The sequence below is a fragment of the Guillardia theta genome (assembly GCF_000315625.1).
Source record: "Guillardia theta CCMP2712 unplaced genomic scaffold GUITHscaffold_66, whole genome shotgun sequence".
Lineage (NCBI taxonomy): Eukaryota > Cryptophyceae > Pyrenomonadales > Geminigeraceae > Guillardia > Guillardia theta.
In genome coordinates this window covers 147,060-163,893 of record NW_005434608.1, presented here as the reverse complement: position 1 = coordinate 163,893, position 16,834 = coordinate 147,060, and the positions used below count along the sequence as shown (strand labels likewise).

General features: G+C 54.3%; 7 protein-coding genes across 7 annotated transcripts in view; 3 read left to right on the top strand and 4 right to left on the bottom strand.

The window, feature by feature from the left end:
• Positions 1-1,592: 1,592 nt before the first annotated feature.
• Positions 1,593-2,395, top strand: GUITHDRAFT_113333 (hypothetical protein; the record flags this gene model as incomplete). The annotated part of the gene is made up of 2 exons (XM_005827470.1): positions 1,593-1,724; positions 1,778-2,395. The coding sequence occupies 2 exons, from the start codon at positions 1,593-1,595 to the stop codon at positions 2,393-2,395; spliced, it is 750 nt and encodes a 249-aa protein (XP_005827527.1).
• Positions 2,396-2,973: 578 nt separating this feature from the next.
• GUITHDRAFT_113332 (hypothetical protein) lies at positions 2,974-3,884 on the bottom strand (the record flags this gene model as incomplete). The annotated part of the gene is made up of 2 exons (XM_005827469.1): positions 2,974-3,630; positions 3,747-3,884. The coding sequence occupies 2 exons, from the start codon at positions 3,882-3,884 to the stop codon at positions 2,974-2,976; spliced, it is 795 nt and encodes a 264-aa protein (XP_005827526.1).
• Positions 3,885-4,648: 764 nt separating this feature from the next.
• Positions 4,649-5,086, top strand: GUITHDRAFT_113331 (hypothetical protein; the record flags this gene model as incomplete). The annotated part of the gene is made up of 1 exon (XM_005827468.1): positions 4,649-5,086. One exon carries the CDS (start codon positions 4,649-4,651, stop codon positions 5,084-5,086), a length of 438 nt encoding a protein of 145 aa, XP_005827525.1.
• A 1,354-nt stretch (positions 5,087-6,440) lies between these two features.
• GUITHDRAFT_60048 (hypothetical protein) lies at positions 6,441-7,094 on the top strand (the record flags this gene model as incomplete). Its single annotated transcript, XM_005827467.1, has 1 exon — positions 6,441-7,094. A coding segment is annotated over one exon (654 nt), but the record flags the coding sequence as incomplete, so codon positions are not given.
• A 438-nt stretch (positions 7,095-7,532) lies between these two features.
• Positions 7,533-9,437, bottom strand: GUITHDRAFT_164626 (hypothetical protein; the record flags this gene model as incomplete). The annotated part of the gene is made up of 9 exons (XM_005827466.1): positions 7,533-7,628; positions 7,672-7,711; positions 7,757-7,812; positions 8,054-8,121; positions 8,171-8,235; positions 8,283-8,339; positions 8,396-8,462; positions 8,519-8,746; positions 8,793-9,437. The coding sequence occupies 9 exons, from the start codon at positions 9,435-9,437 to the stop codon at positions 7,580-7,582; spliced, it is 1,275 nt and encodes a 424-aa protein (XP_005827523.1). The 3' UTR covers positions 7,533-7,579.
• A 2,045-nt stretch (positions 9,438-11,482) lies between these two features.
• Positions 11,483-13,448, bottom strand: GUITHDRAFT_142650 (hypothetical protein; the record flags this gene model as incomplete). Its single annotated transcript, XM_005827465.1, has 8 exons — positions 11,483-11,852; positions 12,010-12,057; positions 12,106-12,308; positions 12,483-12,504; positions 12,559-12,780; positions 12,853-12,899; positions 12,949-13,053; positions 13,350-13,448. The coding sequence occupies 8 exons, from the start codon at positions 13,446-13,448 to the stop codon at positions 11,483-11,485; spliced, it is 1,116 nt and encodes a 371-aa protein (XP_005827522.1).
• Positions 13,449-15,237: 1,789 nt separating this feature from the next.
• The window catches only part of GUITHDRAFT_113327 (hypothetical protein), a gene marked incomplete at both ends in the record, with an annotated part of 2,489 nt that continues 892 nt past the window's right edge, over positions 15,238-16,834 (bottom strand). Inside the window, 7 exons of the mRNA XM_005827464.1 lie at positions 15,238-15,318; positions 15,542-15,640; positions 15,935-16,016; positions 16,108-16,167; positions 16,402-16,444; positions 16,553-16,595; positions 16,647-16,684. Of these exons, the coding sequence (XP_005827521.1) occupies positions 15,238-15,318; positions 15,542-15,640; positions 15,935-16,016; positions 16,108-16,167; positions 16,402-16,444; positions 16,553-16,595; positions 16,647-16,684 (446 nt within the window). The remainder of the gene's footprint in view (positions 15,319-15,541; positions 15,641-15,934; positions 16,017-16,107; positions 16,168-16,401; positions 16,445-16,552; positions 16,596-16,646; positions 16,685-16,834) is intronic.

Sequence of the window (16,834 nt, the reverse complement as noted above, 5' to 3'; positions counted from 1 at the left end):
CTGCTCTGCTCTCGCTCTGCTCTGCTCTGCTCTGCTCTGCTCTGCTCTGCTCTGCTCTGTTCAGTCATGTTCCCTGCCACGTTTCCTCTGACTCCTCGTTGCCATGCAGGTACCAGGACAGCCAGCCTGGGTCGATCCGGTCAAGTTCGCTGCTCAGAGCAGCACCTGTTCCTCTCGTCCCCAGGGAGGCCTTACATCCTAACTCAGTTTGAGAATTAGACCGGCCCGATGCCTCCTGCTCCCCAGCAAGAAGCTCGTCCCAAGTGCTCTCATCCCCCTGCCATGCCATGCTGCTCCCCCCCACGTGCATATTCGGTCTGAAGTCGGTGACAGGGTCGTACGGAAACGAGGCAGGAGGTTGGGGAGGGGAGGAATCGCCGCCAATTCCATGAGACATAGCTTCGGTGGTGTGTTCAACAACAACCGAGCACGCTTCTTCCTGGCAATGCTCCTGTTGCTCCTCTGCCGCTACCATGAACGCCTGTTGCTGCTGCCCTTGTGTCTGTCCAGTCGTCTGCTCTATTGACATGCCGTGATCTCCGTTGAGCGGACTGGACGAGTTGGAGCCTTCGCGACTCTCGGAGGATGCCTCCCGCCTCCTTCTGCGCGTATACGGCCAACGTGAAATTCCGAGCTGCCTGCAGACTGCCTTGAGGGTTGAAAGCGATATGCCCTGGGAAAGAGAGCAGGTAGTTAGGATGAGACGAAAGGAGGGGCGCTGACATGGCAAAGCATGCTTACCAGAGTTTGAGCAGCGTTCTCTTGTCGAGACGCGAAAAGCGGTGAAAGAACTTCGACGGTGATCTCGACCTCTTGGCGAATCGTCAGGGCATCTGTGCCGATGCGAGGACGGGGCATGATGGTGACGGTTCGTCTCATCAGACCACAGCGTGTGTTGGAGCAAGAACAAGAGGCAGGAGAGGTCACAAAAAGCTAGAGACGGAATTGGAGGATGGTAACAAAGAAGGGGACTAAAGCGAGGAGGACGAGAAGGAGATGTATGGTGAAGAGGAAAAGGAGGAATATATGAGGGGGAGGAGGAGGAGGAGGAATATGAATATGAGGAGGAGGAGGAGAAGTACAAAGTCTGCGGCTCTTTAAAAAGGGTCTGGTATCAAGGGGGGCAGTGCGTAAAGTAAAGCAAAGATATGAATTGAAACCACTGCTTTTCGCAAAGGTTAAGATCAATCTCCAGATCCGTCCAGATGCTTCAGGAAGCTTCGATGCAACTCCGACATCAAACTGTTTTATATCACGTCCACGGACGCCATCGGACCAGCCTCGGATATAAATGAAATCACTCGTATTCGGATTGTGCATGTCGCACTCTTGCCTCGGTGTGCCATGAGCGTCCCTGCGGAGGTTGGCAAAAAGGAGTTATAATCTCATAAGCCCGGTCACGGCGCACCTCTCACGGCGCACCTCTCCCTGATACTAATAAAATTGAGTTTGTATGCTCAATTAGTCCGTCCCCCCTCACGAACTTCAACGACATCATCTCACGGCTTCAAGCCCCTATAACCAAAGGCATTCGTTCTTTTCAGCGTGACCCGTCCGACTCCTTCTCCTCCTCTTGAGACAGCCTCCCGCACATGCAGCGAGTCGTTTCTGTGATCCCTCGTCCTCGTAACCCTTTCCACCATCGACCCCAAGAAGTTCACCTCACCGTCGACCTCCTCCGTCCTTTCTTCAACTGCCGTCAGGAGCAGGTCGCAAACACTCTGGTCAGTCATCTGCATTTCTTTCCGTCTTGTCTCATCCTGATCTGCTCTCACAGGGAATCTCCCTCACCACCCTCAAGGCCAGCTGCAGGCAGCTTGGCATACTCCGATGGCCGTACACGCACAAAAAGGAGCGCACGCACGCGCCCAATACGCCCATGAGCACCGGTGCGACTGGGTCAAGCGATGAGCTTGCTGCTCCTGAGGAACCTGGTCTTGTCGCCGACGCTCCTCCGCAAGCTGCGGGTCTTGACGGATGGAGGGGAGCAAGTGCTGGATGGGACGAGACGAAGCGGGTAATGCCGATGCAAGTCAGCGATGATCCTCCATATGCCAGCAACGAGCAGCAGGCGGACGCTGCAAGCACATCGCTGATCCTCTCAACGGATGCGTCAACGGACGATTGCCCCGAAAAGGTCTGGAATCACGGGCATGCTGCGTCGTCGTGCTATTGGTGGCCTGGCGAGGATCAGTCGAGGAGCGGAGAAAGCTTCTCAGAGCTTTCTGAGACTCGATGTCTCTCTGGTCAAGCAGAGGAGAACAGAGGTGGCAGGCTCAGAGATGACAATAGAGGACTCAAGGACGGTCGAGCAGGAGTACCTGGGCTCGGGGGGATAAGCGGAGATTGGCTCGCCTGGTACATAAGCGTAGGCGATGACTCGGAGGAGGTGTAGCAAGGGAGCGAGGTCTTCGATGAAAAAGTCTGCTTGATTCGAGACGCCGCTTTGCCTTTCTGATCAGAGTGGTTACTTATTGGTTCCATCTTCAGTGCTCACAGACCATCTGATCAATCTTGAAACAAAACGACCTCCGGGCTTGGGGTTATTTCCTTCCTTAAGCTTGATCTGCGTTAGTAAACATGGCATGCCAACCATAGAACGTACCTGAAGGATAACTCCCAAGCAAGCATGCATCAGCACCCCTATCAAGCATGCAATCAGCATGGCTCGAGTACGCATCTCCGGTTCAACACGCCGCAGTATGCACCTTGTGATTTCCAGGTGTGGGGAATAAGTCTTACACCCTCGGGGTACAAATCTCTGTAATACACATCCAAGAGGCACTAGCATTCGTATGACAAACTGAAAGGATTTTATCAACTTAAGGTAAATATTAGCAAACACTTCAATCAGAGTTGAGTTTATGAGGACTCCCAAGTCTTTGATGTACAACACTATCTCATCCCCACACAGAACCCACGACTCCATCTAGGGCTGTCACTATCATCCCTCGTACGCTCCTATCGTGCAAATCAAGCCTGTCCGTACATCCAGTCGCTCGTCACGTCTCCGCTCTCGTCAGACGTCCGCAGAAACCATGCCAGCCAATCCCTGTCGATCCCCCGCGGATGCTGACCTCCCGCATCTTCTGTGAGCTCGGCGTGCGGGCCAGCAGCTCCCATGATGTCCTGACTTGCCAACCATCCCGGCTCGTCTGACCACACCAAACTCGTATCCGCCTCGTACACGCGACGTTCTTGTGTGTCATTGCCCCATGAGTTCTTGAGCGGTCTCGTATGCTCGCAACAGGGACCCATGTGGTACTGGGAGGCTTCTGGATGGTTGGAGTGACTATGTTCCTCCGTATCCACAAATGGTGCAGCACTTGACGCCTCGGCCTCATGCATCGACAGGATACTCGAGCACCCCGAAGAAGCGGCAGGCTCAGCAAAGTAGATGCCGTGTTCATGCCCTGACCTCTCAGAGGCCCACGCAGGAGCATCAACCTTCTGAGCTGAGACCCCTTGACTGCTCTCGGCTAGGACATGGTGTTCCCGTATCTTGGCATCGATGGACGAGCCTGCTTGACTATGGCTCACGGGGACACGCTGTGACTTCTTGCGAGTGTACGGCCATCGAATGATGCCGAGCTGACGGCAGGCTGCCTTAAGGGTGGTGAGAGAAATGCCCTGAATGCAAAAGTCATTCATCCGAAGTCATAGTAATCTGATGGTCAGAGCACAAAGGTGGGTGATAGAGGGTTTCAGACAGACGGGAGTTCGACGCTCTATGGTGCAGTGCTTACCAGGGATTCAGCAGCGTGCTCCTGACGGGTCGAGAAGAGAGGACGGAGAAGCTCGACGGTGATCTTGATCTCTTCACGCGGGAAGGAGAGGCTCTTGATGCTCCGGGGGCGAGGGATGACTGAGACGAACGCGCTCATGTCCAGGAGCTCGTGGATGCGCAGGGTATGGCCCCCCAGGTGTTGAAGAGAGGGGAGGGTATCGTGATCGGGGCCGTCGTTGACCAGTCGCAGTATGGAAAGAGCTCGTTTCGATTACCTCCGGTCATCAGTTGACCACTTGGTGGGATCCGTGCGACTATCAAAAGCATCGTTTCGCTACTTGCCTATAAATATTTTAAATGTCACGTTACCCTTCAACAAAAGGCCTCAAGTTCATAGCTTCTCGACAATAACTGGTTTGTAAAGAGAGATATGTGCCATGAGCGCTATGACCTGCCCTGTAACACGCAGGCGCAGCCTGAGGGGGGATGAGGCCCCTACCGGCTCGGAGCGGAGCCGACGCAGGACGTACCGCCGCAACTTCAGTGTGTTGTAAAGTTTTAAGAGGGTCAGGAATTCACTAGTTCCCAGTTGCACTTCAGGGTCTTCGATTTCTCAAATGGAGTACTAAGATAAATGGGGCAGGCTTTTACCTTCGCCCCCAATACCCCTCTGGCCGTCTGCAGAGTTTTGACTGCCTGCGGCTGACCCCATTAAAACCAGTCCACTCCTACTCCTGTATAAATTCTGCGTAGTTTGCGAAAGCAGCTCCACTGAACTCCTGTTTCTCTCCTCTTACCGCGTTCGAGCTCCCTCAACTTGACGTCCTCTCTCCCTCCTAGCACGTCTGGTTTCTGTCCTTCTCTTCCTCATCCACCTTGTGTTCCTTCCCTGTGTTTCTCCTTCGCAATAACAATTCAAAAATGCACGATCCGATGTCGATGAATCTTGAAGACGCCGTCTCCTGCTCGCCAGCACCCCGACAAGTCTTCGATGCGTTCTTCGGCTCTGCAGACCTCGCTGCATGCCCTGTCTCCAACAGCTCCAACCTCATGCTTGACTTCAACATCGGCTTCGAAGAGGCGAGTCACTCCGAATGGGTGGACGACTTCCAAGGCATCGGCTTCATGCGAGCGCTGTCGATGTCGCAGGATCCGCATGTTTCTGCCAGCACCGACGACAGCGACGATGAGAGCTTGGCGGGTGCTTGTGACACTGAAGCCTTCTACAAGACCCTCAAAGGAGCCAAGGGAAGTGAAAACGCGACAGCGCAGGTGGGCAGGGCAACAGGTTCCCAATCTATGGGAGATGAACTTAGAAATAGCTCCTACTTTCTTCTGAATGAACGGTTTATTCAATAGTCCTTCGCAGTGAAGCACAGTGTGGTCCTTCCTCCATGCAGAACACCTCCAATTCTTCAAGCAGATTATTTGTCATCATGACGCGCCTACCTTCTTACCAAGGAGATGGACTGCCCTGTACCAGATGATATTGGAAAGATAATTCCACTGAAAACAGACAATTCTGAGTTCTCCCTGTAGAAAGTGTCAGACCTTCAATTCAAGGCTGCTCAGTATCTGGATGATCTACTCTCCTCACAGCAGGGACGCACAAGTCCAGAAGAATCTCAGAATCTCATCGATGTTTCCTACATCCGATCCAGTAGTACTGTTCACTTGACCTCCGAGTCATCCGAAACCGTGGCTGACCTTTCTGGCGACAAATCAATCGACCAAAGAGCATAAGAGAGGCATTCGAAAGCCGAGAGCATCAGGTGCAAGGAATTGGTTTTGTGCCGGGAGAACTTGTGACCTTACAAGTTTGACTCAGTTACTCAGAGTCATAGTAATACAACTGTACGGTGGCAGTTTTCAAGGTAACTTGAAACAAAATCAGATGGTCCTCTAGACCAATGTGTGTGGCAGTGTTGGGATTCCATCAAGTGAAGGACGGCCGGGCGGCCCGGCGAAGTCTACTGAGCACGACGGACCGTCCGGGCCGTCCGACGGTCTGAGTCGGAGAGAGTCCGATCGCCGAGACTCAGGCCTCTGTCCCGGAGCCCGGCGGCCCGATCGGATCGCCGGCCGGCGGCGGGCCGCCGGAGTCAAGCCGCCCTGGGACAGGGTGACTCGCATCAGTCGGTGGCACCAGGGCGAGGGCCGCGGGCACATGCCCGATGGGTGCGAAGGAGAGCGAAGCAGCAGAGGAGAGAGGAGGGAGGAGGAGGGAGGAGGAGGAGGTGACGATGAGATCATGATGAGAAACCTCCCTGAGACAAGCCAACCCGACCCGAGCATGCGTCATGGCAGTGCTTGCCATGCCAGTGCAAGGGTGCCACCTGCCTCTTCTGCTTCTACGCCCCATGCTGAGGAGTCGTGCGGAGACTGCGCATGCGAGGACGACATCGCCATGGCAGAACTATCTTGCAGTGATGAAGAGGGAGCTAGAAAGATGGACATGAGCTCGGATGATGACCTGTCGCTCTTGGAAGACGAAGACTTCTGGTGTTCAAGGTGCACCTGCGCCCCCAAATTCAGAGAGCCCATCTCCGACGTGCTTAAGAAGCTGCACTATCAACGAGCTGTTCTTGCCAGCATTCCAGGGCTGCAAGAGGAGGCTAGGCAAGAGCAGCAGGGGGTCTCTCTTGACATCAGTCAGTACGCCGACAGCCTGAAGCTTGTCCAGAGACTGGACCTGGGATGTGCCAACTACATGGAGGAAGGGATCATGTACATTCGAGAAGTCTTTCCTTACATGCCGTCGCTGGTGCATCTCGACGTCAGAGGGAACAAGATCGGGGCTGAGGGCTGCAGGCACTTGAGTGACATCCTGCGCCATCTCGTTAACCTTGAGTTCCTCTCCGTCTTCAACAACCAGGTCTGTGACGCCGGGCTGACTCTGCTGACCGACGCTCTCCATCACGTCAGAGGGCTGAAGACGCTCGAGCTAGGAGGCAACAATATCCGCAAGGACGGGGCTCAGCGGCTGGGGGAGTATCTTGCGTGCAAGCCTACCCTAGTGTCGTTGGAGATGGGGTGCAACCATGTGGGGAACGAGGGGGCGACGAGCCTGGGCCGGGCCCTTGCCCTCAACACGCGCCTTGAGCACCTGAGGATCTGCAACAACAACATAGGGAGCGAAGGCTGCTTCTTCCTAGCCCGGAGCATGAAGTCCACCCCGAACCTCGAGGCCCTCTACTTGGGTTTCAACGAGATTGGCGACGAGGGCGCTGGGCACGTGGCCGAGTGTTTCGTCTGCCTCCCCAGGCTCAGGCACGTGGATCTTTACAACAACGGTATCGGGCAGGAGGGCGTGACGCGCATCGCAAGAAACCTGCGGCACCTGCGGCACCTGGAGCAGCTGCGACTCGACGTCAGCCCGAGTTTGGTGGACTGGTCGAAGATGCCCTGTGCCCCGCCGCGGCTCGAGGGTATCTCGTGGGCGGACCTCCGAGTCGAGCTGGAGGTGAAAGGGGGGGGGGGGGGAAGTTGGGGGGGGGTTGCTGAGGAAGAGGGGGGAAGGGAGGGAGGGAGGAGGGGAAAGAAGGGAAATGCGTGGATGAGAGCGTTTTGCAGGTGCTGGAGGAGAGGAGAACGTGTTTCCTGCTGGGGATCTTCGGACGATCTACGAGGAGCTGTCTCAGTGCTCTGGAGTTGGAACTCGATCTGATCCGAATGATATGGGAGGCTAGCGAGTGCAGCTGTGCAAACGCAGCAGCTTTACTGGCATAAAGTAACGACACCGCTCAACCGATTGGCACATTCCGACTAGAATTTTGCGCTAGACCCCTCACCTGACGATAGTAGCAATTCTCCTGCCTCCCCCTTCCCCATCCTCCCTCTCTCCCTCCTCCATCATCTCTGCAGGGCCAAAGAAATTTTCTTGTCTGGTGGCGAAACTCGCCTGAAAGAAAGTCAGCTGGAGGGAACTTCGAGAGTCGTCCCACCTGTAGACGAGCTCGAAGTCCGACCCTGCCCCCTCTGACCCTGCAAGGCCTTTCAGTGAAGAGGAGGACGGAAGAAGCTGCATGCCTGTGCCCGGCATTGTTCCTCGTATGATCAGCATCCCGTCGTGAAAGCAGAGCTGCCTGAGATCGAGCAAAGGAGCGTCACGTGAGAGAAGCGAAAGAGGAGGAGGGCAGGCAGGATTGAGGTTATGGCCGAGGATCAACTTGAAAGGGAGAGAAGGTGGAAGAGATAATGAGTGAATGGAATTGAAAAGGAGGGGAGGGGAAGGGAAGGGGGGTATTGAGGAGCAACGTTGACAAGGAAAGGAACGAAGAATCCGGATGGGAGCTGAGTGAAACGGGTCGAACATCCTCCAAGCACCTGCTGTGGTAGCACTTGAGGAGCCCGCTGTCTTCCCGCAGGCGAAACTCAGTAGCTCGCAGCATCCCCTTCGTCCCAACGTCAGCAACGCAGCACGCAGCAACTTCAGCGGTTCACAGGTTGCAACGGAGTATGCAGGCAGAGGGAGATGTAAACCCCGGACTTGATCTTCTTGGGAGTCCCTGGTTGACTTGTCAGCAGTTCGTTGTCGATTGACCACGTTCCTGACCATTCAGCTTGATTTCTGACTTTTCTCCCCAGCCCATAGAGAAATCTCCCAGCCATTCTGAAGTCGCCGTCAACCATGGCGTTCAGTGGAGGAAGGGGTGGATGCTCGCTTACCGGGAAGGTGAAAGCGGAAATGGTGGTTCAAAGTGAGTGGGTCAGTCTTAGAAAAGAAGACATGTGCCTTCAAGTCAACCAGAGGTCAGAACTCCAACGGCCGGCTCCTCCACCCCCGCTGACCTGCAGGCTCATTGCTATCAGCCTTTCCTTCCCGAGCTTGTACTGAGAGATGGCTCTCTGGACACTCTCCGACGCCGTCGCGTTCTCGATCGCAGCTGAGAAACCGTTCTCCAGCAGCCCACTCCCGCTGACGCCTGCCCTCTTGAACGACCGCTGCACCGCAAAGAAAGAATCGCTCGAGAGCATTTCGTCAACCTCGTACACCCCGTTGCAAGGGTTTAACGACCCCTGATGTCCTCTCAGCACCCAGCACGCACACATCCACCTCCCTCACCTGAACAGCCTCCTTCTTGACCTCCTCCTCCTCCTCCTCCTCCTCCTCCTCCTCCACCTCCTCCTCCATGCTCGTGAACAACAGGACCACCTGCCCTCCCTCGCATCCTCCTCCCACAGCGAACCTGCGGAGCTGAAAGCCTCTGTTGAAAGTGAGCATCCTTACTTCACCCTCCATCTTCTCTCCTGGCGCCTTTCCCATCCGATCCATCAGTTCCCTGAGCTTCTTCTTCTCCTCCTGCGCTACGAAGTGCTCCAAGCACTGACCGGCCGGGCCCACGAACGGCAGGTCCGTGTACAGGTTCAACATGCCCCGGCTCATGGAAGTGATGTGGAGGCTCGAACGATCCACCGTCATCATCATCAGGCTGCCACTGCCCAGCATCCCTTCCTTGAGTAGAGCAGCTTTCACCTCAACCTCCTCCTCCTCCCCCTTGCCGCCAGAGATCGCTTCTCTCTCTACCACCGCGCGCACATGCACTAGCAGGTCCTCAACAAGCTGCTGGACCGTCCTGCCAGACTCCAGCACCGATCGTTGCCGGCGGGAGCTGAGGGTCAAGGGAACCATGCGATCCAGCTCGGCAACCAGGTCTTTGATCTTGTTGCGCCCATGTTGAACCCCTGCCTTCTTGTTGGCCGGCAGCATTGCCGGTACCGCTTGGTCGCCGCTCATCGACGAGGTCTATGCATCCTCTCTCGACGATACTTTCCCCATGAAGGTTGACTTGACCCTCGATCTAACTTGCCGTCCCGTTCGCACTTACCCTCTCCGCTCTCTTCTCCTCCTCCCTCGCTCTTCCTCCTTGTTTCTATCCATCGACATCTACTTCCTCCCTTCTCATCTCCTCCCTCTCCCTCCTCCTCCTCCTCCTCCTCCTCCTTCTCCTCCTCCTCCTCCTCCTCCTCTCTTCTCCTCTCCCCTGTCTCCTCTCTTCGTCTCTGCTCCTCTCCTCCCCTCCTCCTCTCCTCCCTCTCCTAGTTTTCCTCCTTGTTCTGAGTAGGTTCTTGCTATCCCACCCCCAGCCTCGCTGTGAACAGGGTCAGAGGATGTGTAAATTTCTACAATAGTATCCCACTTATGGAATATTCTACCTATAGGGTACTTGGCGAGACTCAGCTTTCTGCGGTTTGCTAGAGAAACAGAAAAGAGGATGTGTCGAGGGAGGAGAGGAGTTGGTTTGGTACCAAGGATGAGTGAAGGAGTGAAGGATTGAAGCAATCAAACGAGGAGGAGGCGATGGGGACCAAGGGACGAATAGACTGGGATACGAGGATGGGAAGAAGGCAGGGGTTGACCTAGCAGCTCGTTCTAATCTTGGCTAACAACCTTGTGACAACAGGAGGAGGAGGAGAAGCTATGATGAACTACTTTCAGCATCCCCACGAGGCCACAAGGACAGCGAGGATCTTGGTAGGATGACATGTGCTGCCCGCGACAAGACCTGACGTGTCTCAGTGGGTCGGAGGCTTCTTCGCCCTCCCGTTTCTGTGGCTCCTCAACTGGCTCAACCTCCGAAAGCTTTCGTCGGTGAGGAGAGGAAGGAGAGGAAGGAGGAGGGGGCGAAGAGGTGAAGAGCAGGAGGAGGGAGAGGACTGGACGAGGACGAGGACGAGGACGAGGATGACGGTGAAGTAGGAGGAGGGAGAGGAGATGCCATGGGAGCTCAAGACTCTGTCGAGGCTCTCGCTCCTAGCGTTCGCTCTCTCGATGGTAGCGAGCACGCGGGGATGACCTGTCAGTGAAGCCTCCCACAGGTTCTGTTCCTTGGATGGATCGTGACGTTTCAAGGCTTGAACGAGGAGATGCGCTGCGCTTGCGATGTACCCTGGGACTCTGATAAGAGGTTGCTTCCTTCCTTGCTGCCTTCCTTGCTGCTCTTTCTCTCCTCCTCATCGTCGTCGTCATCATCATCATCATCTTCTTCATACACCACTGCAAGCGTCGTCATCAGCATCGTCGTAGTCATCATCATCACTACCACGACCATCACCATCTCCTTCATCCTTCTCTGTCTTTCACCGCTTGTCCTTCTTTCCCATTCCTCCTCCTCCCTCCCCTTCCCTCGTCATTTTTTGATGTCAGATGTCACTGCGCGCTCGGAGACACTCGGACCTTCATGAGCTCTCGCACTTGTGTGGAGCCGCAAGGATTGTGCAGCCGAGGATCGTGACGATGAGGTAGACGACGATGACAGCAACAGCGACAGCGACAGCGACAACAACGAAAGCAAGTAGTGCTGTGATGGTAACGAGGGTGCGTTCTCTCGTGGCTGGAGTGAGCAACGGGCAATGAGAAGCATGTAACAAGAAGCATGCAGCAAGATCATTGGCAGCCCGACATATGCGAGTGCCGGTGAGACAGGAGGACTGGCTGACGGAGGAGCAGCAGCGAATTGGAGGACGAGTCGGAGGAGGAGGAGGACTCGGGAGGAGGAGGAGAAGGAGAAGGAGGAGGAGGAGGAGGAGGAGAAGGAGGAGGAGAAGGAGGAGGAGGAGGAGGAGGAGGGAGGGGAGAGGAATATAGCCAACTTACGACAGGAAAGAATGAGAAGCAATTTTGCTCATATACAACATTCTGACTAGTGATAAAACCCTCACATGCGAGAGGAAATAAATTTTTCCTTCCATTCTCCTACCTCCCCCCGCCTACCCACTTAAGATTTCCAACCCTTCCGCCCTTTACAACACCCCTCAGTCTTCCTCCAGCAGCGCTCCCTGGATCATTGTCCTAGAGTTCTGCAATCGCAATGAATCCCCGCCGCCTCCTCCTGCTCCTCCTACTCCTCCCCCGGGCCGCCGACCCCTGTAAGGATCGAGCGAGTAACCATTCTCCTCCTTGTGCGCAGTAGAGCTCATCTGCTGCTCCTTCTTGAGCCACACAGGCACATGCTTGCCCTGCTCTTCCTCACTCTCCTGCTTTCCCTGTAGCCTCCTATCCTCCTGCAGCCAGGAGGGAAGAGCGATTTTCTTCTTCACTTCTCCTGCCTCCTCCTTCCCAAATGGGCTTGACGTCAACACGGACGGGGATTTGATGGGACTTTCCCTTGGCTCTAACCGCGGCCTGTCAACAGTTTAGGTACAGGAGGAGGAGGAGGAGGAGGAGGAGGAGGAGGAGGAGGAGGAGGAGGAGAGCAAAGGTGGAAGAAGAGGGAAGAAAGGAGGAGGAGGAAGAGGAGGAAGAAGAAGCGTGGGCTAGCATGAGTAGGTATATGTGCTACCTTCCATGGGACGAGATGTGCGGACGACTTGCACCAAAGTGTGGAAGTCTGCGGCAAGCGTGAGATGAAAGAAGCTATGAGGAGTACAACGAGTACGTCTCCACTCCACTTGCTCGTCCTGCCCCTGCTCTAGTTGATACAATCGGGGTTCCGATGCGATGGGGAGTGGAATCGAGGACAGGAGCTGCATGTCGGGGAAGAGGAAGGAGAGTTGGTCTAGAAATGTCCCTGGAGCCGCTTCCTCCCGTCTCGCTCTCTGCTACAGATGCCAGCGATCGATGCAGCTGTCTTCTTGGAGTCTGCGGTGACCGAAACCCGGAAGGGGAGAGGAGGCCGAGGAGGAGACGAAGATCAAGAAGAATGGAACAGAGGATGAGAAACATGAAAGAGAGAGGAAGAGGAAAAGGAAAGAAAGAGGGAAACAATCGTCAGGAGCATTCGATTCGTGAGATTTGCAGCAACAAAGTCTTCACCTGCATTGAAACATCTAGTTTCCTGTACCAACAAATGTCAGCACCCCCGCAACATCACAGTCACAACTTGGTCGACCTGAACTGCTCGGCTTTCAGTTGATCGTCTTCGTCGATGGTCAACATCTCCACGGAGCTGTTCACACTCCAAGAGCTGAAGGTGGAGGAGGCCAGCGCGTCGAGGGGAAGGGAGGACCGTGTTGAGCTAGATCCAGTCGACACAGTCCTCCTGAAGGAGGAGGAGGAGGAGAAGGGAGTTGTTGCCCGTTCTCCCGACTGAGGAAAGGGACTTGTATTGAACCTGTATTCAACCAGAGGAGGAAATGAAACCAAGTCAACCCCTTGAATGCAACCAGCGCATGTCAACACTCACGAGTGGCTGTGCGACAGGACCGCTTGTGGGGATCTCGTGAAGATTGCCTGAGCCATCGGCGTCAACGAGGAGCGACAGGCTCGAGATCAGGCTCACCGGGGTTCCGACTCTGCTCCCCTCGTTCATCTCGGGACTGTACATGCTCTTGGTGGGAATAGATCGGTGTGAGAGCGGCTGCTTCAAGCCCCCGGAGTCCGCCATCTGTCACATAGTCAGCGATATGAGTGTCTTTCTGGACAGCGAACGGGTGAGAGAAGCTGCTGGGCAACAGATGCTCCGTACGACGTCGCCTGCACGAGGAGAACATTCAGCGACTGTCGATAGGAAGAGAAAATGCTGAAAGTGGAGGGGGGAGGTTGCGGGGCTAGGGAGAAGAAACAGCAGAGGGAAGGAAGAGGGAGAGGAATGAAGGTCAAGCATGTGGAGCGAGCAAGAGACACGGTTGTGTAGCAAAAGACGTCTGTCTTCCAACAGTCTCAGCATGAGATTAAACTTACAGCTCTGTATCCTTGAGAAGGAGGGCCGAGTCGGTTCTCTAGCGCTGGAGTCCCCAGTCGGTTGCCTCCCATGAACGCCACGCCACTTGCACCCTCCATGATCAGAGTCACAGTGTTGTGGGCGCTGACAAGGGTTTCAGAGGATGTTCGTCCGACCTGCCGTCATGTAGCAACCCTTGCAGACGTGAGAGTGAGTGTTGGGTTTATGTTGAGTTGGAGCAAGACTGTATCTTGTGAGCCTCGCGCTTCATCGCCCAGTGAGCTCAGTGTTCCATCCAGATTGAAAGATGCGAGTTGTTTCCGCCAGCTGAGTTCCAGTTGTGATAGATGGCAGCCTATCGAAACGTTGTGTAAGGGAATTGTTTGGTCTACAAGGTTCCATTCGGACCAAACGCAAAGAAATGAAATGCTAAGAACGCAGATTGCACATGGAATCATAGAACAAGGTGTGTGCTGTATGCTTCACATGTTGAGTAAGGGGATCGAAACATTCTTGAAGAAATAGCGATTGAGACCATCACAAGGTGTCATTCAGGAGGCGCCTTGAGAGGTGGAGTGACAATCAATGTTTTGAACACAACCTTCTAGATATGAGAGGATGAAGAATCTAGAGATAATGTCTGAGACGGAATGGGAAAGATCAGGAAGCATCATCCGGGACGAGTATCGCTACCTGAGGAGGAAAACAGTGTAAAGGAGGAGTGGAAAGATACGAGGAGAAAGGTGAAGTGAATGAGTAGAAAGAGACAGAGTGAAGATTATGGGGAGAGGATGAGAGGAGAGTCGTCGAGACTTCATGGTTCTCGACGTCGCTCCTCTGCTCCTTCGTCCCTTTCTGGCAGCCGACGCCATTCAGTGCAGCTTTCCATCCATGTTCAAAGGGGTGGGTCAAAGGGTAAATGAGAGGTAGGGGTAGGGGTAGTGACATTGGTAGTGAAGAAAAATTATTATAAAAAGTGACTTATGGGAGGGGGTAGGGGTGGGTGAAGGTTGAGGGAGGGGTGATGGCTCAGCGTGAGGCAGGGCCCGGTATCATGAACCAATTCAGAAATTGAAAGTTGAAACTCTCTAAGAGAATTTGAAATATTCGAGACATTACTGATTGGTGTTCTCTGAAATGAAATCGGCACTCTGGCCTCCGGTTTGTTTTTGAGCAGTGAGAACATGACATGATGACATGAGCTCTTGTTGAGCTGCGAGATCGTCACATGAGCTCTTGTTGAGCTGTGAGAACATGATTTGACGCGTTGAATCGAGAACTGCTCCGACCACTGTAGAAACCTGACGCTCGCTAAGCAGAAGGTCGGATTTCCTTCCCGCCATGCTTGAATCATTTTTGGAGCTGGGTGGGTACCGTGTCGAGGCGCTTTCAAGGAGAGGTTATCGATACACCTCTGTTGAGGGATACCTGGTTTCAAGTATCAGGGAGTTGGGGAAAGCGAGACCTTCTTGTGTTGTCTCGGAACTCTTGCGATTGGGAATTGAACTTGGATACAGCGATGCGATGCTTTGCAATACCTTCGATCAAGTCTTTCTCCAGTTTGATGGGCATGAGAAGTCCTTTTCAACACAATCCCTTTCAACATGATTCCTTCCGCTGGCAGTGTTTTGAACTGAATGAGCCGTTTTTGCTATTTACACAGCTGTTTTCTCAGATCTCCTCGGACACATCTTTTGTATGAGTCAGAGTGCTACACTTTCATTGATGAATAGATTGAAGACAACCATTGAACAACAGTCTCAACGCCAACACAGTGATTCGAACGACGAGTTGTAACTCTACGTTACTCACAGTGACAACTACTTGTAGTTGTAGACCTGACATGCGCCGTCGTGCGCGCAGTCAGTCAAACTGCCGCAACGAGCTCTAACGACGCGCTCTCGGGCTTCAGTTGGAGTTGCGGTGCCAGTCTGACCCGTAGAGAGGAAGGTTCGCGTGCCGCACTCTGACTTCCAGGTGCATCAACACCTGCATGCCCCGTCATCGAGTTCAATGTCCCAACATGAGAAAGACGAGGACGAGGACGAGGACGAGGACGAGGACGAGGACGAGGACGAGGAGAAGAGACAGTGAGCAGGCGGTGGGAAGAAGGGAGGAGAGAAGAGGAGAGATGGATGGAAGATGTGCAGGAGCGCAGGATAGAAGGTGGAGGCAGTGAGAAGAAAGGGGCAGGGGAAGGGGAGGAAGGAACCTTGCGGCCCATCTCGTGGACTTTCTTGATCACGGACCAGTGCTCCGTCAACCGAGGATGGTCGATATAAGTTGCGTTCCCCACAGTAAAAACTTCCACCTGCCCCGCCGACGTCATGAAAGTATCTGTTTCCTTCCCTCCCCTGTCGTCCCCGCACTCCAAATATTCTCCTTCTCGGCAAACACCAGCACCACTTGCTCCTCCTCCTCCTCCTCCTCCTCCTCCTCCTCCTTACTGCATCTCCTCAATACATCACAGATCTCCTCCCTCCCTCCTCTGGCCGTCCTTTCTCCTCGCTCATCTACCTTTTCCGTCCCTCATCAACCATCTTCCGCGTATCCTTCCTCTCTAACTGCCCGAAAACTGTTGCCATGTTCCCCCATACGCTCTTACCGGCAGCACGTAGCATGTTCCAATCCCGTCCATCTCGACCAACTCTTCTCCGTCCCTCCGGTATGGCACGTAGGGTGGGAGCCTGACGGCCTTGAGTTAGAGGGAACGGAGGATGAAGATGAGAGAGCTTGAGGAGGGGAGGAGGAACTGGGGGAGGAGGACGAGAAAGACACCTTTCAACACTTCTTCCTTCCACGTAGGGGACGTTGAGGTCCGGGTACAGGTCTGACTTGCTGGCACCTTCGTCAGCTGCATTCCAGGAGCTTTGACACATGCGTGGCTCCTCTACCCACTTGTCCCTCCTCCTATCCTCCCTTCCCGCATTCCTTGCCTGCCTGCCTGCCTGCCTGCCTGCCTGCCTGCCTGCCTGCCTGCCTGCCGCATCCCTCTGCTCTCCATGACTCCCTCCCTCTCTCCCTCATTCTCCTGCTCCACTCCTCTCTCGCTTCTTCCCACCCTACACTCACCCCTTGAGAGTGAACGCAGTGGTGTCATAAAACTGATTCGGCCCTGCAAGGAAGAATAAGGCGACAACAAGGAGGAGCGAAAGAAAGTAGGACGGAGATGGCACTGCAAGCAAGCTAGCAAGAGAGAAAGATCAAGAATGAGTGTATTCACCCATGGGCCCAGGCTCTTCGATGAGAACAAGAGGGGCAGTCGCCTTGGATGAAGTCAGAGGAAACGGGAGGAGCAGAAGGAATGGAAGGATTACTCCCGTAGGGTTGGCGAAAATGAGTTTGGAAGGGAGGTCTGCAAAGAATTCACGAACAGCAGAAGGAGAAGTGGAGAATAGAAGACGGAGGAGGAAAATCAGGAGGAAAATGACATCCAGAGGAGGTAAAAGAATAGTAGCAGTACTAATAATAAGAAGATGAAGAAGAAGAAGAAGATCAATGGAGG